The following is a 25825-nucleotide window of genomic DNA, read 5'->3' as shown; positions in this document are numbered from 1 at the left end:
ACAAGGCACCAAGATCTTAGCTTGAGATCTACTGACCTGGGTCCCTCATGCTGAACTATGAACTATTGTGGCTAGGTGTCTATGTGCACCTATTGTTATCCTAAATAATTAAATTACAATCTTAAGGATAGGGCCCAGGCATTGGTACTTTTTTAAAGGTCCCAGGTGATTTCCATGTGCAGCCGGGATTCAGAACCACTGATCTGGGGCAACGTTTCTAAGGATGTGTCCAGGGACCACCTGGATCAGAATCAGACTCTATCCTAGACCTACTAAATCACAATCTCTGGAGGAGGGCCCTATATTCTGCATTTTCTAAATCTTCTCAGGGAATGATTAAACATATTACACTGCAGAAACTACTGTTACAAAGAAAGAGTAAGGGGTAGGTAACTTCTGGTGGTGGAGGTGAAAGTTGCCTCAAGACAAGGTGACCTTGGAAACTGAGACTGGCTTTCCCTGAGTGGGGTCCAGGGCCACATCAACAAAGGTCTAATACAAGGAGTAGGCTTCAGGGAAAGTCAGACAGACTCAACTTACAAGAGAACTGGCAAGAAAGGCCCCACCATGCCTACATGGCTGTTGGGAAGAGATTTCTTTTTCCTTTGTGGGAAGACTTCTCTAATCCACCCTCCTTCAGCCTTCCATATCCCTACCCCCACTTTCCCCAACTCCCTCACAAAACTAGCAGCTGGAAAGAGCACCTAGCGGTCTTTTTCATTGACTTACCCTTGGGAAATAATTATTTGGAAAACAGACACTGCTTAGGGTATCTTGGATTAACCAAAATTGGTCTGTTTTACTCTCTGATCCCCACCTCCCACACACACATGAAGAGCAAAATAGGCATCCAGGCCCCTCCTCTTGGGTAGAATAGCCTTGGAAAAGAACTCCTGGAGGTAGAGTGGCGTTAGGCTGGAAGTGTAGAACTTCTAAGGCCAGACAAATGGATCGAATCCCTTAACAAAAGACTCAAGTGGGCTGGATGGTGCTCACAAATCATTTACACTGACAAGAATTCTAGGACCTTGTGCTAGCTTTGCCCCTTCAAAATATCCCAGTGATATTTGGTCAAGATTTATAAAAGCCAAGGCTTTATATGCCACACGTCTTCTAAATGGAATCTCACATGGGAGAGCCAAATAAATATAAACAGTTTGCATTAAACACACAAACAAAACATAAAAACAAAAGAGCCTTCCTAACTCCTGACAATCCTGCATGAACTATTGGATTATTTCAAAACCTCAAGCTCACATTCCATCAAAACTAATCAAAGAAATATGTCATCATTTGCTGAACGCATACCTACCATGCACTGTGCTATGCATTGTCTAATGCTGTTTTGCTTCCACAGCAACCCTGAAGGAGGCTCACTTTACTGGTGAGGACCTGGGTTCCACACAGGTTAGGCAAATTGTCCCAAATCCTACAGCTCTCAGGGGTAGAACTTAAATCCATTCTCATCTGACCCCAGCAATCATTCTTCCACACTACAGGGCCGCCCTCTGTGAGGCAGCCTTAACTGGCTCTGATTCTGACCCTCACCCTCCCTCCCACCTCATCATCTCCCCTCTTAGGCCCAGTTGTCCAGTGCAACTGTAAACCTGGGTTCATAAACTCAAATACCTTCAGGGCAGGCCAAAAAAGTCTTTGAAAAAACAATAATAGAGAGTAAAGGGGAATAGGGAACAGTGAGGCCTGCGGTGAATAGCAGTGTGCCCAACCCTCCTTAAGGCATTCAAATTCCACTTTCTAAAATTAACACTGCGCTGGCCAATACATATTTCCGAAGCTGTGCTGTGTTTAAACCTCACAGAAGATAAAAGGAAAGGTGAACTGAAAGGGCACCAAGAAGCAAGGAGTGGGTGCCTGGAATGGCATTTCCCAACCATCTAATGGACACACGCACTCGGATGTCTCAACGTCATCTCCTCAAATGCAACGTGACTGAGTTTTTCTTAAAAAGTTACCTTACCAACAAACCAGCTCCTTCTCTTGATTTTCCTATTTCTCTCAAGGAAGTGATCACTTCCCCAGCTGGACTTGGACAAGGTGTCATCTGGACCCGTCTCTTCCCTGTGTGGTGTCACCAAGTCCTCCCTGTGACCTTGTCCCCTCCCTCTGTCCCACTCTAGTCCAGGCCCTCACTCCTTAGTGCCTCTTGTTTTCACACGTTCAGTATTTTCCCTTTGATCCCAGTGTAAAAATTACTCAAACCTGTACAGCCCTTTACAGTTATAATGTACTTTCACTACAGTTTCTCATCTTAGTTTTGAGTGATACAACAGCTTGGTGATGTAGGCAAGGAAAATACTATTTAAGAGATGAAAGGAGCCTTCAGAGGGTTTGAGTGGTTTGGCCATTGCCTTCTTATCTAGATCTGCAGCCCATTTCTCTCCCTCTCCCTCCTTGCCTCCCCGTCCTCTCTCCCCCTCCCCTCCTCCTCTCCCCTTCTCCCGCCTTCTGATCTCCAGAACTGTGTAAGCCAACTGCTTCGGGAACACTTCAACCCGGATACCCCGCAGACACATTAATCTCAACATATGCAAACTAAAGGCATCCTTGTCTCTTCTGAACTTGCTACTGCCCTGGGTTCTCCAGTTCAGTGAACAAATGTCACCCACCATCCACCTGTCGCCCATGCTAGAAACCTGAAGTCCTCGACTGCTCACCCTCCTTCATCCACTCAGCCAGTCACCAAATTCTTCTACATGACTGTTAAACTATTTTTTGAAACCAACAGTTTCTCTCAATCCCACTGCCCACCACTGCTACCTTTGTCCAGCCTACTAACATCCATCTCTCTGTCTCTCTTAGAATACTTATTTGCACACCCCAGCCCATTCCCCATCCTACATCCTGAATGATCTTTCCTTCTGCTTTCTGCAACATTTCCATGTCTCCCCCAAACTCTCAGAATAAAAACCAAGCTCCTGAATAAGGCTGACAGAGCCCATCCTGTTCTCTGGCCAGTGCCTCCTTGTCTGAGACAGCTCGATTTCCATTACTAAATACCCTAGACTGGGCAGCTTCAACCACAGACATTCATTTCTCAAGTTCTGTAGGCTGAAGTAGAAAATCAATGTTTGGGCAGGTTTGGTTTCTGGTGAGGACTCTCTTCCTGGCTTTCAGGTGGCCACTTTGTCCTCACATGGCCTCTCCCGGATGCATGTGTGGGCGAGAGGGGGAGGGAAAGGGGATGGGAGGGGAGAAAGGAGAGGACTCTCTGGTGTCTCTTCTTATAAGGGCACTAATCTTCTCAAATCAGGGCCCCATCCTTATGATCTCATTTAACTCTAATTACTTCCTCATAGGCCTATCTTCAAATACAGTCACATTGGAAGTTAGGGCTTTAACATACGAATTTGAGGGAGACACAATTCATTCCATAACATGCCCCCTCCAATCTCAAGTGAAGACTCAGCCCCCTACCAATCTACACTCCAGCCACAGAGACTACTCACTGTGCTGTCTCTTACAGCCATGACTAGACAATTTACTCCCTCTCTGGAACCCTCTCCACTTCTTCCTCCTGCTCCTTACAGCCCCCTACACCTTTGGCTTGACTAACTCCTTCTCATTCTTGAAGCCTCAGCCTACACAACCTTAGTTCCTCCAGAAAGTCTACCCTTGCCTGCAACCCCATTCACCCTCTGGGATTACAAGCCCCCACTGGGTGCCCCCAGAACACTGATGACATTTGCCCATATCCCTTACTAGACGCTTGGCTCCAAGAAGGCAGGTACTGGGGCTGTGTTGTTCACTGCTGTATCCCTAACATACACCACACAGTACACTTTCAATAAATAGTATTGCCAAGTGCCACTCTCAGGAAGGAAGGGAGACACCAGAGTAAGCAAGGGCTCCTTACTGTCTACAGAAACAAGTCCAATCCTTAGCTTGGCATCAGAAGCCACCCTCCACTGGGCCTCAAGACCCTAATGTTCATATTTTAAGGCCTGCATAGAAGAAAGCAAGGCCCTACACTACCTTTGGGGGTAAAAATTGAAGAACCAATGGGCAGAAATAAGGGAAAGACACACTCTCTTCTACTCTGATTTCCCTCTACTCCCGCAAGAACCAACACCTGCAGTCTACTCTCAGTTCCCCTTCAGCTCACGCTTCCTGCTCTCCCCTTTCCTCATATGTTGTCCTTGTTTTCCATGGCTGGCTTCTGAAACACCCGGTCTTACTCTTTTACCAGCACATTTTCCATGTGTGGTCCATGGACTCCTGAGGGTCCCCAAGGCCCCTTCAGAGAATCTGCAAAGTCAAAACTATTTTCATAATCATATTAACACGTTATGACCCTCTTGCGCCGTGTTAATATTTGCACTGATGACACAAAACGAGTGAATAAAACTGCTGGACCCTTAGCACAAATCATGGCAAAGGCACCAAACTCTACACGTAGCCATTTATTTTTCACTGCCATGCACTGGTAAAAACAATGTCAGTTTCACTTAAGAATGGCCTTGACGAAGTAGTCAACGTTACCGATTTTATTAAATTCATTGGTCTGTCTTGGACTTGGAAAGGATCTGTTCCCCATGCATGATTTCTTCCTATTGTTTTATTATTATATGTATTTATATGTATGTATATTATATGTATTTATTATATGTATATGTATTTATTTTTATTATTATTAAATATCACTATTTTATGATTAATGTATTATTTCATATTTTTATTACATATTATTTTTATTATTACTTTTCTTTTTATTACTCTGTGATGAAATGTGATATACACATAGAGCATTTTTGCTACATACCAAAGTATGAAGACTGTCTCAAGGAAAAGTACTTATCAGCTGAACTAGCTACTTTTTTCAAGGAATACCATTTTTACTTGAATAATGACTAACAGACAAACTACAATTATTCATACTTGGGTATTTCACAAACATTTCCTCAAAAATAAATGAAGTAAGCCTGTCGATTCAAGGAAAACAACTTAGTATTTGTTGCCAGTGATAAAGTTTAAGTGTTCAAGTGAAAATTAAATTTTTGGAAAAACTGTATCTACCACCATGAACTTCATAAATTCCCGATACTGACAGCCTTTTTGGATGAGTTAATAGTGACAAATACGATTTTTCTTATAGTATGTCAACATCTGGAAGATTCACATAAACATAACTCAATGAACCAATATTTTCCAAGACCAATACATCATATTAAAAAATCACGCATGGATAAAAGATCCTTTCAAAGTCCAAGACAGACCAACAGATTTTTAACGAAACAGACTAAAATAAATTCACTGATATGGTTTTGGGTTCCACATTGCAAATAACCTTTAAGAAACTACCACTTGAGAGTTTGGATGTAAAATCACAGAAGAATACTCACAATTATTAGAAAAGGCTATCAAAATACTCTTCCCTTTTTCAATTGCATATCTGCATGAGGCTGAATTTTCTTTACATACTTCAACCAAAGCAACATATTGCAATAGATTAAATGCAGAAACAGACAGGAGAATCTAGCTGTCTCTATTAAGCTAAACATCAAAGACAACTGCAAAAATGTAAAATAATATCACTCTTCTCACTAATATTTTTTTTGGGAAATAGTTATTTTTATTGAAAAAATATTATTCATATAAATAGGCAATGGTTTATTATTGTTATTTTTTAATAAACTAAATAAATATTTTCAAAGTGTTTTATTTGCTAATCCACTAAATTTGTTGTTGTTAGTGCCGTCAATTCCAACTCCTAGTGACCCTGTGTACAGCAGAGTGGAACCCTGCCCGGTCCTTTTGAGACATCCTCTCACCTTCTGGTGCTGTTTTAGACAATGCTCCACTGCTATTCATAGGGTTTTCACAGCCAATTTTTTCAGAAGTGAGTGACCAGGTCCTTCTTCCTAGTCTGTCTAGTCTGGAAGCTCTGCTGAAACCTGTCCACCATGGTGACCCTGCTGGTATTTGAAATACCAGTGGCATAGCTTTCAGCATCACAGCAACATTTAGTTACCATAGTATGACAATCGACGGACAGGTGGTGTGGTTCTCTGACCGGGAAACAAACCCGGGTGGCGGTGAGCGCACTGAATCTTAAGGATTAGACCATCGGGGCTGGCTAGTCTATTAAATATTGATAGCTATAACCCACATAAGCAAAAGCTCTTTGGGGGCCTTAATAATTTTTAGTAGTGTAAAGAGGTCCTGAGACCAAAAAGTCTGAGAACCAGTATACTACCCTATTTGACCTTGGCTGGTCTTTCAATGCCACATCAGGTCCTATCTTGTCCATGAAGCTTTCCTAACCATCCCTACCCCACAGTGCTCCCTCCTGGTGCCCTACTATAGCATTCACTGTCAAGGCAATTATTTTAATAGTCGTGTGGTTATTTTATATTAATGAGATATGTATTTATATGACAGTCCACTAGTGTCCATGTTTAAGAATTTTAGGGAATTCACTTTCGGATAGTTAACACAGCTGGCTCCATGAAACCAAAAACAAAATTACGGTAGACAAACTTATCTTATGTCAAAAGAGAGTAAAATGCACCATCTAGTGGACATGTAAGGTCATAGAACACAGAAGAAATTCATTTGGACTGCCAGAACAGTTCTGGCCTCTTCCCAGAAAATTCAGATAATAAAATAGTAATATATAAGCATAGAAAAAGTATTAACTTTAATTTTTTGATGGCATGTTTTAAAAAGAACTATGAAAATGTGAAACCAAATCTGGTTTGGACTTAGTCAATAACTAAATGCAAATGTGAACCTGAAGTCACATTTCCATACACAGTGAAAAATAAGCTTCTTTCTTAAATTACTATGAGTTGATTACACATCAGCTATTCAAAATAATCCGTTTAAATTATTATTTATGAAGTAATTATAACTTTAAATATTTAGAACCATTAACACTTATGGATCAAGCTGGGATGATTATTATTAGTTCAATCTCCAGATATTAAAATTGCCCTCAACTCACAACCTTCGCTTTCTAATGACCTGCTGAAAATCGGAAAACAGCCCTTTGAAGGATGAGAATGGATACCAGGGGTATATCTTTGTTTAACTTGGTATGTTAATGTTAAAAGAATTTAATTCTTTGCATCCTTCTCTGGGGTGACATAAGAAAATAGGAGTGAAAATATGCACAACTTTATACTTATCAGTTAAAAATAATGTAATGACATGGCAAGATGTCTGAAATATCTGGGTAAGTTTAAAAATTGAAGTTACAGAATAATAGGCGGTATGATCTAACTTATGTTCTTAAAATGTATACATGTATACCTATGTTTATGAACACAGATATATGTTAATACGTAGTAAACTATTAACATCTGTTATCTGAGAAGGAACATGCATTAATGGAGAAAGTAATGGGAGAGCTTTTTACTATACTCTATCCTGTTTAAATGTTATGAGCATTTTTAATTCAAAATAATCAAATAGGAAATTTTTAGTAAGTTACAGGGATAATAATTGATTCAAAGCATCTCATATAGTGGAAAACAGTTATTTCATCAACTAGTGTATTAGAAGGTTTAAGTAATAATAAGAAACTTGATCTAGCTGTTTGGTTTTTAAATCATGAGACTAGTATTTGGAAGAGTATTTAATGCATTTATCAATAAAACACATAATGTCTGATTCCTTCATTGATGACACAAAATGTGGTGGTATAAACAATCATCTCTGCCATCTTTCAAAACTCTGGCAGAGACAGTAACTTCTTTCCAATTGATATCATCTGACCAGATGATCATGATGTTCTTTTTCACTCTCAAATTCTACAACCTATGAAGTGCTAAGATACCATCACAGTCACCGCATCATTTTTTTAGCTTTGAGTTATTATAGAGCTAGCCTCAGCCACAGTAGCCTGGTGAGTACAGTCCATAAGTGAATAATTAAGTGGCGTCATTAACCTCAACTGGCAGTGGTAGGGTTGGTTGAAAACTAAGAGAATCAGTAGTATTACCAAACTACAGCCACTAAGGAACACACTCTTCCAATTATAATTTGAGCATCAGGTGCAAAAAGACAGAAATGATATGTTTGCTCTGGCCATTGTTCTTATCTGAACACACAATATCTCCAAGTCAACAACTTAGATGGAGCACACTGGCCAGGAATCAATGTCTATTGTCAATACTTATATGAAATTCTACTGATCCTTTATAGCGTGCCGGTGTTCCTCTCTCTACTCATATACTGTCCACTGGATATATCCATCTAAACAAAATTCCTGCTTTTCTTCAAGTAATTAAAACCCTCTAACCTCTTATCCTATTTTTTAAACCTACACAAATTATTATTTACGTTTAGACATTTGTTTTATTTTAATAAAATCCTCTGCTTATGCTCACAGAAATACAGACTCCTATTAGCCAACTAAAACTGCCTCAAACACATTTAAATGTTGTGTTTCTTGGAGCACAGGGAGATCAAGCTTAAAAAACAGAGAAGTATATACAAATATCGAATCATTATGTTGTACACCTCCAACTAATATGTTATATGTCAATTATATCTCCATTAAAAAACCAGTAAGGATAAGAGTTGTCAATATATTAACCATAATTCAATTTTCAATCCTGCACTAATTGTGTTATGCAGGAAACTCAAGTTATATAGGAAATTGCCAGTTTATAAGGCTAAGGCTTCCTTACCATTGGCCTGGTTCACTAAGATACAACCATTGGTGTCCCCATGTGTCAAGCCCTGAGATAAAGGAAAAGAACCTTTTGGTACACATTTTTCAACAGTTACCATAAGACACATTCTTATTACTTTTGAAATTACCTCTCAACCTCTCAATCTGAGATCAAACAACGTCTCTTTAGAAGTTTTACCATGCTTGCATGCCTTTTCAAAAACATGGTAACAATATTGTAGCATATTTTTGAAAGTTGCTAAGAGAGTACATCTTAAATATTCTTACCACAAAAAAATGTGATTATGTAAGGTGATGGATGTGTTATCTAACCTTATTGTGGCAATCATTGTGCAATATACACTTGTATCAAATCATTATGTTGTATACCTTAAACTTACACAGTTTTTGATGTCAATTATATCTTAATAAAGCGGGAAAAAAATAAAAACATGGAAATAAATCATATGTAATTCTACTAAAATAAGAATAAAGGCCTACAAGTAAGATGGCAAAGTAAGAACAGGCTTACAAATGTGCTCTATATAAAAATGACCAAAAGGATCCCCCAAAATAGTAAAAAGGGCCAGGGGATGTACGTGAGGAAACACATAATTCATCAGAACAAAAACTAAGGGTGGGGGACCAACAAAAAGACCCCGGTGGTGGACACAAATTACCTTTCCCAAAAGTGGTACCTGTGAGAAGTAAATACAGGGAATTTTGTCACCCCCCCCGACATAAAGGCCCCCAAACTGTGGAAGTCTCCTCCACTTGAAGCCCTATCCTAACCACAGAGCAATAGCAGTCAGTGGAAATACTAAGACTGACGTCAAAAAAGCAGGGCCATTGCTAACTAGTTTTCTCTGAAGACTTCTGCAATAGACTCTTCTGATATGCACAGGAAACACCTCTATTCTGGAGAAGTGAGATCCTTTATCATTACAAGGAGCAGCTAGCATTTGGTGAGAGCAGCAACAGGCAAGTTACACCTGACTTCACCAAACTTTCAGGAATTCCTTGAACTGAAAAGTGCCCCACCAGAGCATGGTGATCCCTAGAATCTTTCTTACTAATAAAATTACCTGGACACCTGGCCACTGAACTAGAGAATGCGGTTTCCAGCCTCCCTCGCAGCCAAATGTGGCCACGTGACATCAGTGGAATGTAAGTGGAAGTAACGTGTCCAACTTCCGTGTCACTTGCTCATAAGGGAACTCATTTGTTTGCCTCCTTTTCCACTCTTGTTACGTGCTTTCTCTATCGGCAGACAAATATCATACAGTATTAAAACATTACACAATTGTCAGGATTAAGACAGTGTGCTGATGGCACATGATTAGACAGACTAACATAAACAGAAAAACAAGGGGAGAAAACACATTTAAGTAGATATGCAAATTGATTATGAAGCAGGAGCATTTTATGTACATTAGTATTATGTCAATTTGGAATAGTATGATCGGAATATTAATAAAGTCTCTTTATATCCACAAAATTTTAAATAATACAACTCTCAAAAATAAAAACTCATCATGAATACCACAATTTGAAACTCAGCACATCTAATGTAAACTACGTTTTTAAGACTGTTGTCACTTGAGAGTACCTCTTCAGCTGATTAAGAGAAATAGAGGTGAGGGCTGGCCAGGTGGCGTAGCGGTTAAGTGCTCGCGCTCCGCTTCAGCGGCCCAGGGTTCGCAGGTTCGGATCCCGGGTGTGGATTGATGCACCGCTTGTCAAGCCATGCTGTGGCGGCGTCTCATATAAAGTAGAGGAAGATGGGCACGGATGTTAGCCCAGGGCCAATCTTCCTCAGCAAAAAGAGGAGGATTGGCATCGGATGTTAGCTCAGGGCTGATCTTCCTCACAAAAAAAAAGAGAGAGAAATGGAGGTGATCCTTTGTAGAATTTGTCTTGAATGTGCCAAGTCTTCAAAAATACATTTTTAACCAAAAATAGATTATTCAGAAAATGGGACTAGGCAACCGACTAACCATATGGGAGGAAAAGCACAGTTGCATCCCTGCCTCACAGCTTACTCGAAAATAAATTCCAATTGGAATCAAATTTTAAATGTAAAAAAACAAAACCACAAGAGCACCAGAGGACATTAAATAATAATACTATCTTTATATTCTTAGAGGTGTGGAAGAGCTTTCAAAGGATGAAAGGAAAGCATCTGGCCATTCTTTCCACATTACTAACTCCCAACATTCTTCCTGTCATTAGGGTTACCACACTCAGTTTAACAAAGTTGAAAACCAAAATGGGAATGCAAGAGGAGGGAGCAACCTGGTCACTCAATCTTTCATGGCCAAGGGTGAGCCCAGATTCAAGATAGGTGACCCTTTGTGCCCTGGACACTGAGTGTGACCACTTTCCCAGTGCCCAGCACCACCAGCTCCAAATTTCGGAATACTTTTTATCCCAATACCTAGCCCTAAAACAAAAAACATTAGTAAAAAAATAAGCAAAAAACAATAACAGCAAAGAACCCAGGAACTGCTGGAACACTGAGGAAGCTAACAGTGTGTGTCCCCTTCCTGACTTCTGAAACCAGCCTGCAGTACAATACAGAGGCTGTGAACTTCAGGCCCAAAGCATGCCCCATTCTTCCCATATTACTCCAGCAAAGTATACTTTTCAGGAACACAGGGCACTAGAATAAGTGGTTATCTCTAAAGTCATCTTAAGTTCATATTCTTCAGCAGTTCTGACTCAGAATTTGACCTTGACATTAAGCCAACTTCATAGACCAATCGTCATGTCAAAGAACAAGAAAAAGCTTGAGTAAAGGTGAAATGAAAAGCGTTTTCCAGATCACTCTCAAAGGAAACACATCAGGTTGCTGTAACAAAGAATAATGCAATCAACACACTTCATGAACCAAAAAGGTATTGTTAGAGATATGAACGTTTGACCCAGTATAGACCGACTATAACTGTAACTATGGGCCCTCCAGGACCAGTTCAACTGACCCCATCCTATCAACAGAGTAATTAAGAGTTGTCTTTTAGGAGCCAGCCCTGGTGGTCTAGTGGTTAAAATTCGGCGCTCTTACCGTTTTGGTGGCCTGGATTCGTTTCCCGGTCGCAGAACCACACCACCCGTCTGTCAGTAGCCATACTGTGGCAGTGGCTCACAAAGAAGAACTAGAACGACTTACAATTAGGATAAACAACCATGCACTGGGGCTTTGGGGAGGAAAAAAAAAAAAAAAAAAGAGGAATATTGGCAACAGATGTTAGCTCAGGGCAAATCTTGCCCTGCCAAAAAAAGAAGAGTTCTCTTTCAGAAACTGAGACCCTTTGCCCAGTTCAGGCCAGTTGAGACCACCAATCCCCCAACTGGGCCTGCACAAACGCTCCATAAGTGACCTTTTTGACATCAAGGAAGTAAAAACGCTACCCTCAGATCATGGTAACACCGCCATTTTGTGAACGCCGTCCTATGAAGAGGCATGAAGCTTGACTATGCTTGTGCAGATCATCAATTACCTCACTTCTCACTACCTCCAATCATCTGCTCCACACTTCAGACTGCCCTGCCCTTCAGCCCATAAATTATGCCCCAAACCTTGGATCGGGCAGACAGATCTGAGGCCACATGCCCCGTCTCCCTGCAGATCCATCTCCTAAAATAAAGCTACATTTCTTTTTTTTTTTTTTTAATTTTTTGTTTATTGCAGTAACATTGGTTTATGACATTGTAAAAATTTCAGGTGTACATCATTATACTTCTATTTCTGCATAGATTACGTCATGTTCACCACCCAAATACTAATTACAACCCATCACCACACACATGTACCGAATTATCCCTTTCACCCTCCTCCCTCCCCCCTTCCCCTCTGGTAACCACCAATCCAACCTCTGTCCCTATGTGTTTGTTTATTGTTGTTATTATCTACTACTTAATGAAGGAAATCATACGGTATTTGACCTTCTCCCTCTGACTTATTTCACTTTGCATTATACCCTCAATGTCCATCCATGTTGTCATAAATGCCTGGATTTCATCGTTTCTCATGGCTGAGCAGTATTCCATTGTGTATATATACCACAGCTTCTTTATCCATTCGTCCCTTGATGGGCACTTAGGCTGCTTCCAAGTCTTGGCTATTGTGAATAATGCTGCAATGAACACAGGGGTGCATGTATCTTTACTCATTGGTGTTTTCAAGTTCTTTGGATAAATACCCAGCAGTGGAATAGCTGGATCGTATGGTAGTTCTATCCTTGATTTTTTGAGGAATCTCCATGCTGTTTTCCATAGTGGCTGCACCAGTTTGCACTCCCACCAGCAGTGTATGAGAGTTCCCTTCTCTCCACATCCTCTCCAACACATGTTGTTTCCTGTCTTGTTAATTATAGCCATTCTGACGGGCGTGAGGTGATATCTCGTTGTAGTTTTGATTTGCATTTCCCTGATAGTTAGTGATTTTGAACATCTTTTCATGTGTCTGTTGGCCGTCTGTATCTCTTCTTTGGAGAAATGTCTGTTCAGGTCTTTTGTCCATTTTTCAATTGGGTTGGTAGTTTTTTTTGTTGTTGAGATGCGTGAGTTCTTTATATATTTTGGAGATTAAGCCCTTATCAGATGTATGGTTTGCAAATATCTTCTCCCAATTGTTAGGTTGTCTTTTCGTTTTATTGATGGTTTCCTTTGCTGAGCAGAAGCTTTTTAGTTTGATGTAGTCCTATTTGTTTATTTTTTCTATTGTTTCTCTTGCCCAGTCAGACACGGTGTTTGAAAAGATGTTGCTAAGACCGATGTCGAAGAGCGTACTGCCTATGTTTTCTTCTAGAAGTTTCACAGTTTCAGGTCTTACATTCAAGTCTTTAATCCATTTGGAGTTAATTTTTGTGTATGGTGTAAGGTAAGGGTCTACTTTCATTTTTTTGCATGTGGTTATCCAATTTTCCCAACACCATTTGTTGAAGACACTTTCTTTTCCCCATTGTATGTTCTTGGCTAAAGCTACATTTCTTTTCCCAAAAGCTGACACCATGATATTTAGCTTTTTTAAATGCACATCAGGCAAGAGAACCCCAATTTTGTGTGGTAACATAACTTTCAAAGGTTTTGGGCCTGATGTTTACAACTGACAAATGATAGAGATAAAACTAATTTAAAAATGCAAGTATTATAGCTATCTAATCTAATCCATAGTAATAATCCTGAGGCAAAATACTATGGTGCTACTTTTATACATGGGGAACTAGGCCATCAACGATTCTTCTAAGATTATGAAGTTAGTAAGCGGCAGAATCAAGACTCAATTCCAGGTCTTCCCATTCTAAGATCAGAGGTGGTTAGCTCCATCCTATAGTATCCTCCTGGGGTAAATGACATTTAGGTCATTTGTAACATGAACATCACTAGCCTAGCTCTACAACTGTATAGGTAAGAAACTGAATTATCCTGGGGGCAGTGGCAAGGGAAAAGGCTTTTATTAATGCCATTTTTTCTGAGACTTTCTTTCATATACTATAATCTAGAAGCAACTAACCCTATTATCTAAGACATTAATCTTTACGACTAAAAAATCGCATGTGCAAAGCACAGTTCAAATATCCCTCCTACAGTAAAATATTGGTATGTATCAGTTGAAAAACTCTCTTTTCTAGCCAAATGTTAGTGCAGCTGAGGTGATATACTTAAGACTTACGTGGGTGAAGAATCATCTGAAAAAAAAAAATGCTCTCCAAGTCCTTGGTTTCTCTGGGGCAGAGGAAATTTGTGCCCCTGCAGCAGAGACTGCCAGGGGTTCCGCAATATATATTCTCCTCTCCTTCCTTAGTAAGAGAATTGGGTACATGGCCCTGTGGGAAAAAGGCTGTATTTTCCAGTCTTACTTGTAGTTAAGTGTGACACTGTGACAAAGTACTGATATATGGGAAGTAAGCAAAAGTGGGGTGAAATTCTAGGATGTTTCCTTTAAGGACAGGGGGCATATTATTCTCTGCCCCTCTTACCACTGTCTGAAATGTAGACATGACGATTTGAGTTTAAGCAAACATTTTGGACAATGAGGTTTAAGCCATGTTTTGGCAGATAAAGCCACAAGATAGAAGGAGGCTGGATCCTGGAAGATCAGGGGCCACCATATTAGCCCCAGACTATTTACCTCCAAATTTGCTTACAGAAATAATCTAATTTGTTTAAGCAGCTGTACACTAGACAGTAGCACCTAATTCTAACTGATATAGCACCTATGATTTTTACTGCTTTGCAACATTTTCAAATATCTCAATTATCCAAAAGATGTCATTAAATTCTCAAATCTTTAATTTACTTTAAATCCAAAAATAAATATTTTCCATAAGCATATGTATAACCGTACATGTGTGTAGATTGGGGGACTCTGTCGCAAAATTAAATAGCACCAAAAAGCCCTACTCTAAAAAAAGAAAAGAAAAGCCCCACTCTGGGATACATTAGGTATCCCTCATCCACGCTCAAACAACCATCTTTTATATCCTTTCTACAACACCTAACATATTGTATATTGTGTTTGTTCAGGAGTTGGCCAACACCACCCCACCTCTCCCTGCCAACTAGACTAGGAACTTTCTAGTTCACAGTCAAATCCTCAATGCCTAGCACAGTGCCAGGCACAGTGCAGACACTCAGAAAATGTTTGTGGACTGACTGAACAAGTCAAAGACTGGCCTTAACAATGGGGTTCCTTGTCATGATTTGAAATCCTCTCAAAATACTACTTATACATGGTACTGACTTGTGAATTCACTCCAGTGGTTCCCAACCCGGGCAACGTTTAAAAATGGCAAATCTCTGGATCCTGCCTGCCCCAGGGTCATAGTGAATCAGAATCACCTTAGTTGGATTCTAGGCACTTGCAGGGTACACAAAGGAAACCTACATAGCTTACAAAACAACTGACATTTCAAGGAAGGAAAGCAAGGAGAGCAGGAGACTGGCTTAAAAATCCTATGTGTTTCGGGCAGGCCCCATGGCTTAGTGGTTAAGTGCGCGTGCTCCACTACTGGCGGCCCTGGTTCAGATCCCGGGCGCGCACCGACGCACCGCTTCTCCGGCCATGCTGAGGCCGCGTCCCACATACAGCAACTAGAAGGATGTGCAACTATGACATACAACTATCTACTGGGGCTTTGGGGGGGAAAAAAAATCCAATGTGTTTCGATGTTAACATATGAAAGAGGGAAATGCCTCTCTCTGGAGTCAGAGTGAAAAACTGCCTATTGTCTTTCACCATTTTAAGTTCTACTTCCTTTGGGGTGGCCTTTCCTGCTCCTATAAAATGCCATTGCCATTCTGTGTAGTCCTTTGAACTTTTCCAACTTCTACTTTACCTGGTCTCTCCACTTGATTTTTTTCCATCACTGAACCATTCTGTGTTTAGTCAGAATGGTTTTTAATCTCTATTTTTTTTTCTTTTTTTGGTGAGGAAGATTGGCCCTGAGCTAACATCTGTTGCCAACCCTCCTCTATTTTGTATGTGGAATGCCACCACAGCATGGCTTGATAAGCAGTGTGTAGGTCAGCGCCCAGGATCCGAACCTGTGAACCGTGGGCCACCGAAGTGGAATGCTCGAACTTAACCACTATACCACCGGGCTGGCCCTATATCTTCCCTTTGACATAGACAGACAGTCCCCGACTTACTATGGTTCAACTTACAATTTTTTGACTTTACGATGGTGCAAAAGCAACACACATTCAGTAAAAACTGTACTTCAAATTTTGATCTTTTCCTGGGCTAGGGATATGCAGTAGGATACTCTCTTGTGATGCTGCGCAGTGGCAACAAGCCATGTCTCCCAGTCAGCCACGTGATCACGAGGGTAAACAACTGATACATTTACAACCATTCTGTACCTATCCAATCATTGTTTTTCACTTTCAGCACAGTATTCAGTAAATTAAATGGGATAGTCAACACTTTATTATAAAATAGGCTTTGTCTTAGATGATTTTGCCCAACTGTAGGCTAAGGTAGGTGTTCTGAGCACATCTAAGGTAGGTGAAGGGGAGGAAGACTATCCTCTACCCACTCTGAGTCCTTTCTGGCTGGGCTACAAATTAAATTGACATGAGACCCAACAGCGGGAGAAAATCAAACAAAGCTTTATAACATGTATACATGAGAGAGACCCAGGAAAGACTGGGTAACTCCACAAGATGGCAGAGGTTTTCATCTTAAATACTATCTTCAGCTAAAGACAAAGGAAGATGTTGGGGGTGGAGGGAGTCAGCTATGGGAGATTACCAGAAAGCACAGTAAACAAGAGTATGCAGATTTTCCGCACTGACAAGTTTCTAGAGATGAGGTCATGCCTCCTCTTCCCAGAATAGAGAGAGAGAGACATTTACAAATGGAGATTTTCCTTACAAATGTAAATATTTGGTAAACAGAACTTTGAGAAGAATGGGCTTAGCAAGGACCCTCCCAGTTTATCAATACCCAGAGTTATCTATGGTGATGTCCTGAGGACAGGCCTCATCTTAAATTCTTTTAGGCAGTTAGTTGGGGGAGGGAGGGGGTTAAAGTGTCTTTCAGAAAATAATTAAGGTAAAGAGACATATTTTGAGGGGGCCAATTCTGATCTCCCACATAGGCTAGGCTAAGCTATGATGTTTATTGGGACATAACTCCATCATAAGTTGAGGAAGATCTGTATACGTACTTTTCTTAAATAAAAATACTAAAGAGCATTTAGCTCCCCTAGAATCATTAGAATTTTAAGGTTTTTCACTGGACACTTCATCCTATAGTTCAAACCATGAAGATAGCATTGCTGAAATTCATTTTCTCCAACTCAATATTTTTTTCTTAATACTCAAAATTCCATCAAATATTAGTTACTGCTCTCAAACCCCCACACTTATAAATAACAAATGCCAGCTTTTAGGTACTTTTTTAAAAAAAGCACATTCTATATTTTATTTTACCCACCTAACTAAAATCTGTTTCTTCAACGATGTCTACAGTCATCTAATTTTTTACCGACTTCTTAGAGACTCAGAAAGCTACAAGGGTCTTCTTTCTCCGTGGCAGGCTATCTGGAGTAGCATTTTAAAGATTTTCTAGGAAGTCAGAGTATTTCTCTTAAAGTACTCATCTGTGGTAGAAAGCCTAACACTTATTATAAAAACACAAGTAAGACTTATCAAGCTAAAGAGACTGGCCCGTTAGTGTAGTGGTTAGGTTCGCACACTCCGCTTCAGCGGCCAGGGGTTCACGGGTTTGGATCCTGGGCGCAGACCTGCGCACCGCTTATCAAGCCATTCTGTGGTGGCGTAGCACATATGAAATGGAGGAAGATGGGCACAAGTGTTGGCTCAGGGCCAATCTTCCTCACCCCCCCCAGCCCCTTGCCCACAAAAAACAAGAATTACCAAGCTAAAGAGCTAGATGTCAGCCTTTTGGAACGAGCCTTCTTCTTTTCAGGTCAGCAATACTAGTTAAATATTGTCCAGAACCATCAGTAATCTGACAATAAATACACGGCTACATTAACAAAATCATCAAACTTCTGAATTATTGGTGATCTTAATACTACCTAATGATACTCAAAGTCCCAATCCTTAATTATTCTATTTAAAAAAAAAGCCTGCAAAACTAACAGCAACCATGTCTGCAATCTAAATATAATTCATCCAATGGTTGTGTTACTAAAAATGTCATCCTACATTATTATTCAGAATCATAAGAAAATGAACCACTCTAATTATTTAGATATTCTTTCTACATGTACTATACTTGGTTTTTCTGTCTTTTATTTCCTCATCCATAGAATGGAGATAATTATGTTTAGCTCACAGGTTGGGTTTTTTCCCCAAGATCATATGATTTTTTAATATGTTTCTCAATAAACAGCAAGATAATAGTATTATATACTTTACTACCTTCTTAAGTAGAGTACACTAAACCTAATCCAACTTTTTGTAATGACTCAAATTTATTAGGGTGGGTCATCTTAAAAGAACTAATTATATAATTTTATGGTAAATCAGATTCCTTATATAACAGAGGCATGTGCAGACAAGCTATATTTCAAGAACCCAAGGTTAAAAACATGGAAGCACATCTTGCAACTGAGAAAAACCTTATTAAATTTTCTCCTCTTTCAAGATTTCAGGGTGTTCCAGAAAGAAAGCTCTAAGTTCTAGGGGCTCTGTCACCAATAAATGAATATAGGATCAACTAGAGCAATAATTTTGGGTATTTTTTATGACTAATCTGAATATCTAGGTCATAAAGGACTTCACAGAGTAAAAAAAATAGCTCTAGATATAGCTGCAAACATGTACACAGATCATGCGGGAAACTGGGCTGACTGACTCGACCAGTAGATCACATACACAGATCAGGTAAATATCTAAACCCTGAGTCTCCTCACCTGCCCAGACCAGCAAGATGGCCCCAGTAATGTCCTCCTGGGGGACATGTGTACCCCGACCCCAACACACACACACAACTACATGACTTTTGCTGCCTGGGACTTAAGAACAGGACCATCTTTTGTTTCTTCCCTGCCTGTCTTTATCTTTGAGCCTTGGACACCATATTCAGCACTGGATGGGACTCTTCGATTATTCTAGACCTTATCATATTCCTTTTTACAAACTTTTTATAGCACACATATTCTGAAAGTTGAAACTGAATTATTTGAACTGTTGTCTTGAACTGTTTTCTATTTGTTGTTAGTTGGATGTTCCACCATTTCCTAAAACCCAGCAGGCCCAGAGTGAAATATATGTTCCTCAAAGATAATTTTCCAGTCCTCCACCTCTCATATTTCTCATTCTCTCAGTCCTACTATCAATCTCCAAAAGAAAAAAAAAAATTCTCCAAAGAAAAAGTTTAGGCTCAGGGCCCCCATCAAGAGAACTTTCTTTTCATCGTGGCTGGGCCTCATTCCCTCTATCTGTTCTGCCAACTGTGACACATGCTCCTTTCTCAGGTGACACAGCCACATTCTATCTGTAGGATGTATTGAGCTTGCCCAATTGGGCTGCTGTCCCCGTAGATGTGCAGAGAGGTGTGCCATGTCACCATGCCCCACCTTCAAGCCCCTCAAGGTTTTAGTACAGTGGTGGGCTGTCAAGGTGGGAGAAAGGTGTCTGCCTTTCTCCTCACGACTCAGCTACCACTTCAGGACAGAGTCATACACAATCAGCCACGCAGCAGGCAGTGCAAACATCTGCTAAACCTTCCTGAGAACATGGTTAGCCACCAGTTCCTACTCGCAGCTCCTCTGAGTATTTCTCAGACTCTCCCTTTCTTCTCCATTTGCACAGCTCCTCCTCAGATCATCCTTAGGCAACTGCACTCAACTCATCTCTGTCATTTGGGTTTCATCCTTCCTACCCATGCTTTTGACCAACTGATTTGCTGAGTTTCATTCCATGATAAAATATGTTTATAGAAATCCAAACTTAGAAAACAATTAGAAGAGTTTTTATTGTTATTGACTCGTTCTCAAAGGCCTCTTTGACATTAGAAAAGAATTTATTATATTGTTTCTTTAATCAATCAATCCATGAACTAGGTTTTAGTCCTGTTGTCACAAAAACTAGAACTGGGTTTGAATCCCAACACCTGCATTAATGAGTCTTATCCCTTGAGGAAGTGACATTGCCTTTCAAAGATTTGGCTTTCTCACCTATAACATGAGGCTGTTAGGCTAGAAATAATATTATTTGCCAGGGAAATAACTGAGAGATTCCTTCCAAGATTCTGTGAGTCTAAGTATTTATTGAACCCCTACTATGTATTAGAATGGTGGAATGGAGGAGGAACATACAATCTAACTGGGAAAATACCATATAATTGAGTTCTAAGTTACATATTAAGTCCAGATGGATTAAAGGCTAAATGGTAAAATAATAATAAAAAGGCTAAATAGTAACATAATTATAACAGTATAATAAAATAAGTATTTGAGGAATATATAGGGAAATATTTTCACAATATTGCATTGGGAATGGCCTTCTAGATCCTTCTGGCAATAGTGCATTGATTTATCATGGAGAACCACTTCCCCTCACCCAGTCCATATGGTTTGGATGGGGATGAGCCCACCTCCAGCTCTAGAGATGGGCACAGATGCAGGCCTGGCCAATCACAGCCCTACATCCTCCTGGCCACAGGGTATGGTTCATGGATGGACACATAACCTAAGCCGGGACAATCAGAGGAAATGAGACTCTAGAATAGGACTTTTGTTGGAACTATTGGGAACAAGTGTTTTCTTGGAAGGGGTTGCTCAGAGAGCAGAATACAACATACAACTTCTGGCAGCCACCTTGCCACCAGGAGCGGAGGCCCAGCCTGAAGACAGAGCCAACACAGGGCAAAGCAGAGCTGAAAAGTGGGTAAGCAAGTCACCTCTGATGACTTCGCTTGCACCTCTAAAGCCAGAAATGCCTGAAGCTACGGTTACCCTTTTTGTTTTTCTTAAGCCAGCTTGCAGGTTGGGGCTGCAACCAGGAATTCTCACTAATACACTCCCCTCAGAGCTTTCCAATGAAATTAAGATTACAACCTTCCCAAGGGAAAAAAACATCTATCTGCCCATACCTTTTCAATATATTGATTATATAAATGAAGCTCTGGATCCAAATTTCGATGTACACAACCTTATGAACTTAGAAACGAGTGCCTCTCACAGTATGAAAAATATCCTCTCGCAAACATGGCTGCAAGGACATTTTCAATCACTTAGTTATTTTAAGAATATGTCTCCCAAATATTAACAATAGTAGAATATTATTACCTGCTCAAGGACAGATTCAGAAAGATTAAATAAACAGGTGGTAAGACATGATAGATGATACGACAACTCATTCCTATAAAACTATTATTAGTATCATTAAATTGTCCTGGCAGTGCCTTTTGAGAAAATATGCAGCACAGAACTTCAGAAAATATGCTGCCAAACCTAGATTTAGACTGGTGTGAATATATGTAAGCTAGGAAAACTCAAAAGCCTACTATTTGTATAAATACAAATGTAACATATTCAAGCAGAAATTATCCACCCTTTTTTATTCTCCTCATAAACAGAGAGTGAATTGTAAATAGCTCCTTGCTAGTCTAGGCACCAGTTGAGATTCATAAAAACGAGGGATATGGAAAAGGCTTGACAATAAGTATGTAGTAAACAGGCAAACATGTATGTGGTAACTGAGACTAGTGTGTTAAAGTTTTCTTATAATACCAACATCCCATGGCAGGGGTCACCAAATTTAACCTGCTCTCTATTGCTGTAAATAAAGTTTTATTGCACTACAGTCATGACCATTTGCTTGGTTTTGTCTTTGGCTGTTTTTGCACTCCAAAACAGCAGAACTGGGGTGCCGGCCCCGTGGCATAGCGGTTAAGTGAGAGCGCTCCGCTGCTGGCGGCCCGGGGTTCAGATCCCGGGCACGCACTGATGCACTGCTTGTCAGGTCATGCTGTGGCGGCGTCCCATATAAAGTGGAGGAAGATGGGCACCAATGTTAGCTCAGGGCCAGTCTTCCTCAGCAAAAACAGGAGGACTGGCATGGATGTTAGCTCAGGGCTGATCTTCCTCACAAAAAACAAATAAAACCCAGCAGAACTGAATGATTGCAACAAAGAGCGGAGAGCCGACAGAAACTAAAATATTTACTATCTGGCCGATCATAGAAACATTTGAGGTCCTCTGTTCTACGCATCTAAGAATTTATTGATCATTTACTATGCTTTAGGCTCTAGGAGTAGGGTAGGTGGGCCATTATGGCAGCAGAAAGATGTACAAAAATAAGAGAAAGTCTCTACCTGCAGGCTAAGGGGATATAATACACATTAGAGACCATGGAAGGTGAAAATAAATCTTGTTAGGACTAAAGGAGGGTTCCAAACTCAAATGCTTGCAAGGACAGGCAAGACAATGAGGGGCACAAAGAAATGGTGATTGATGATTGTGTGATGAACCTGAAGGTGCCAGTCCCATCCAAAGGGGGCAGCAGTCACTCAGGAATCGAGCCCCAATCTTATCAGACCTCCTAATTCTCCAGTTTCTCAAAAGAAGCCAGAAACTGAAATTGTGTGTGAAAACCTTTAATCTTGAATGTTGACAATAAATTTTAAGAAATTGTAAACAATATGTAGGCCAAGCAAACACATTAGAGGCCAGCAAGCCACACGTTTTCCACATAAACTAAAGGGGCCCAAAGTAAGGACGGAGAAACGTGGCTGGAATTTGAGCAATGTCAAAATACCAGTATCCAAGAAGTTAGGTACAAATCTCTCACTCTTAGATCTTGGCCAAGTCATCTTCCCTCTCCAGGCCTCAGTTTCCATAAAATGAAAACAGGATTAAATGATCTGAAAGTTCCCCTCAGCAATGCAAATTCATCCTTCTACAATAATTCCCTAAAATATTATCCTTATAAGGGAAAAAAATCCTTAGACTTCACCCATACCTAATAATTTACAAAAGACTACAAAAGAAAAACACTTTTCCACCTAACTGCTTATATTGGGAAACAACACTAGTCTGCATAAAAATAACTGACAAACTAACGTACTTCATGGACCTGTATTACAAGAGGTTTGATGAATTTTTATGAACGTTTTCATGTCAAGTATCATTAGAAAACGGCACACGAAAACTCTACAGTGTCAAAACCACACAGAAAGAAAGGGTCTTTATCCATAAGGAAGTGTGAAGCCGAACTACTGGACAAAATAGATGATGTGTTTTAATACCACTCCCTAAAACATGGGAAGGAATTCTCTCCTGTCTACACCCAAAAGTTTAAAAAAAAAAAAAAAAAAAAAAAAAGCTGGGATCACAAAATCAAACACAATAAAGGTCAAGCTAAGAAATAATCTAGACTGGCAGCAACACCATCACTTCCTGTTATAAATATAGAGTAATGGGCTTTTAAATCAGAAATGCAATTTGATAGAAAAACTCTCCTAACAGGCTCTGGAAACTGAGCTCAGGGTGAACACCATCTGTCTCCGTCCAGCTCTGTCCCTTCCCATCATTTTCCTCCATTAATGATTTCCCTAATTTCACACATCATTTAAACAAAGAAAATGGCAGCCATAAAAATATCATCAAGAAGTTAACCATCAGCATTAACTAAAAATTATAGCACTGCTGGTGTTTTCAGTATTTTTTAAATTTTGAAATGAAAAATGTAATCTCCATAAATGCTATTACTAATCTCAATATTAATTTTCAATGCACTCTATTTCTAAAATGAGTAAAGAAAACACTCTAATAAGCCCAAATAAATTTTCTTTATGGAACCAGATCCATTCGGGAGTAGAGGAATTTCCTTCTGCTTAGGTGTAATTATGTTTGAGGCTGCCTTTCATTACCTTCAATCTTCCCTCCTGCTATCTTGCTATAAATACAACTCTAAGATAGTGTCCCATCCCTTTCCTCAGTCTTTCTCAAACAAGTTCTAAAATTTAAGCATATTGTATGATATTCAAAAGAAACGAGTAATTCAGGATGCAAAACTAGCAGCGATGGAATCTTAAGAGACGTTATGTAAAAGAACTCTCCAGAATAGTACGTGGTCAAAGAAATCGTCACACCTCTCTTGCCTTTTTGAATTGGGCAGAAATCAGACTAAATGAAAAATTATAAAAACTTCTTCCTTCAGATTAAATGAGCAAAGAAGCTCTTTGAATAAACAAAATTCTAAATTCTGAAGTCTTTTCAAAGAGACAAGGTGATGTATGGACAAAAGAACAGACGAGAAGCCTGGTGATCTGGGCTCAGGTACTGACGCTGCTAACCAGCTATATTCTGCAACCTCAGGCAAGTTCTCAAGAGGCTCCTGGGTCCTGAGCACAACTCCTCTGTGAAAAGAGGATATGGATTTCTGAAGTCCTTCAACGACTCCTCTAATAACTCTGTGATGAGACCCTTTTTGAAAATATTGTACCCAATTCATGTGGTATTTAAAATAGGTCAAATGGATTATCAACACTGCACTCCTTTGTCAGTTCATTTTTACATCCACCCAGGGGAAGCATAACTGATAGATTTCTGAGTCTTAATCCCTTAAATCATAACAATGTCCCAGAAACATGAGGCATGTCCTAGAAAGTGTAGGGATTCTTCAAGGGACCATTTCCTGAGCCAAGTCTTCTTATCTTACACTCATTCAAATTTAACAGGTGTACAAGATCTACAAAGATCTTCACTCACTGTTTCGAAACTAACAAAACTGCCTTCACTTACTCCTGTTCTTTTTCTCTGTCAAATTAAAATGGCTCTCTCCAGATAAACTTCACAAACCTCTCTACTTCCCCTTATTCTGGGTTCTGTTCTTTTCTCCAATCTGAAACCGGCTCCTTGAAAGTCATTAATGATCTGCAAATCCTCAAATTCAAAAGTCTTTTTCCTGTCTTCATTTTCTTGGATTTTTCTGATACATTTGACCCTGATCACTCATTCATTCACTTATTCATACACCTAACAAATTTTTCTCGAATGCCAGCAAGGCAGATACTATGCTAGGTAGGCACTGCTAATATAAGTTGAAAAAGACATGAAACCAACCCTCAGGATCTTACAACCCAGAGACAGATATAAACTGATAATTATCCAAAATTTCCTAGAGAGATGAATAGGTCACCCTCTCTTTGAGAGTCTAGAAATCACTGGGCTGGCCAACAGGATGTAGGTTCCCAGGTATTGAACAGATGTTGAACAAAGTAACCCAGGCCATTTTTATTTTAAGAGTTACAAGTGAACAGTTAATAATATTCATCCAGTTACCTAATTCTGAAACTTCAGCCATTGCTTCCCATGTCCAATTACAACTAGGATCCAGCCTTTCTTCCAACCCTGCCTCCCTTTCCCCTCAATCATCACTGGTCCCAGAATCGCCTCTGTGGCCAATGTTCTTCTCATCTACACACTCCCTGCAGCGAGCTTGTCTGCTTCCTACATTGAACTATGACCTTTAAGCTGACACTCCCAAATCTCTTGCTCTAGCCCCAATCTTCCCCCACAATCTTCAGGCTTTCAGAGCAAACGGTCCACGTGGACATCCCACAGACACCTCAAACTCAACATGTCCAAAACTAACTTCCCCCAAACATGTTCCTCCTCCCGTATTCTACATCTCAGTTCTCAGCAGCACACAACCACCACCGCAGTCACCAAGCCAGAATCAGGGAATCCTCTTTACCAC

The 25825-nt window shown here is 40.0% G+C and overlaps 1 protein-coding gene across 6 annotated transcripts in view; it reads right to left on the bottom strand.

Annotated features, from left to right (window-relative positions):
• The window catches only part of ARL15 (ADP ribosylation factor like GTPase 15), a 407407-nt gene that overhangs the window by 322607 nt on the left and 58975 nt on the right, over positions 1-25825 (bottom strand). Inside the window, exon 1 of one of the 6 annotated variants that reach the window (XM_058564096.1) lies at positions 8655-8775. The exons of the other annotated variants lie outside the window; for them this stretch is intronic. Coding sequence (XP_058420079.1) covers positions 8655-8657 — 3 coding nt within the window. The 5' untranslated portion in view covers positions 8658-8775. Of the gene's footprint in view, positions 1-8654; positions 8776-25825 lie in introns of those variants that run through there. 6 annotated transcript variants of the gene reach the window in all.

Source organism: Diceros bicornis, chromosome 20 (genome assembly GCF_020826845.1).
Source record: "Diceros bicornis minor isolate mBicDic1 chromosome 20, mDicBic1.mat.cur, whole genome shotgun sequence".
NCBI lineage: Eukaryota > Metazoa > Chordata > Mammalia > Perissodactyla > Rhinocerotidae > Diceros > Diceros bicornis.
The sequence above is the reverse complement of the archived record's forward strand: the minus strand, read 5'-3'. Positions and strand labels throughout refer to the sequence as shown.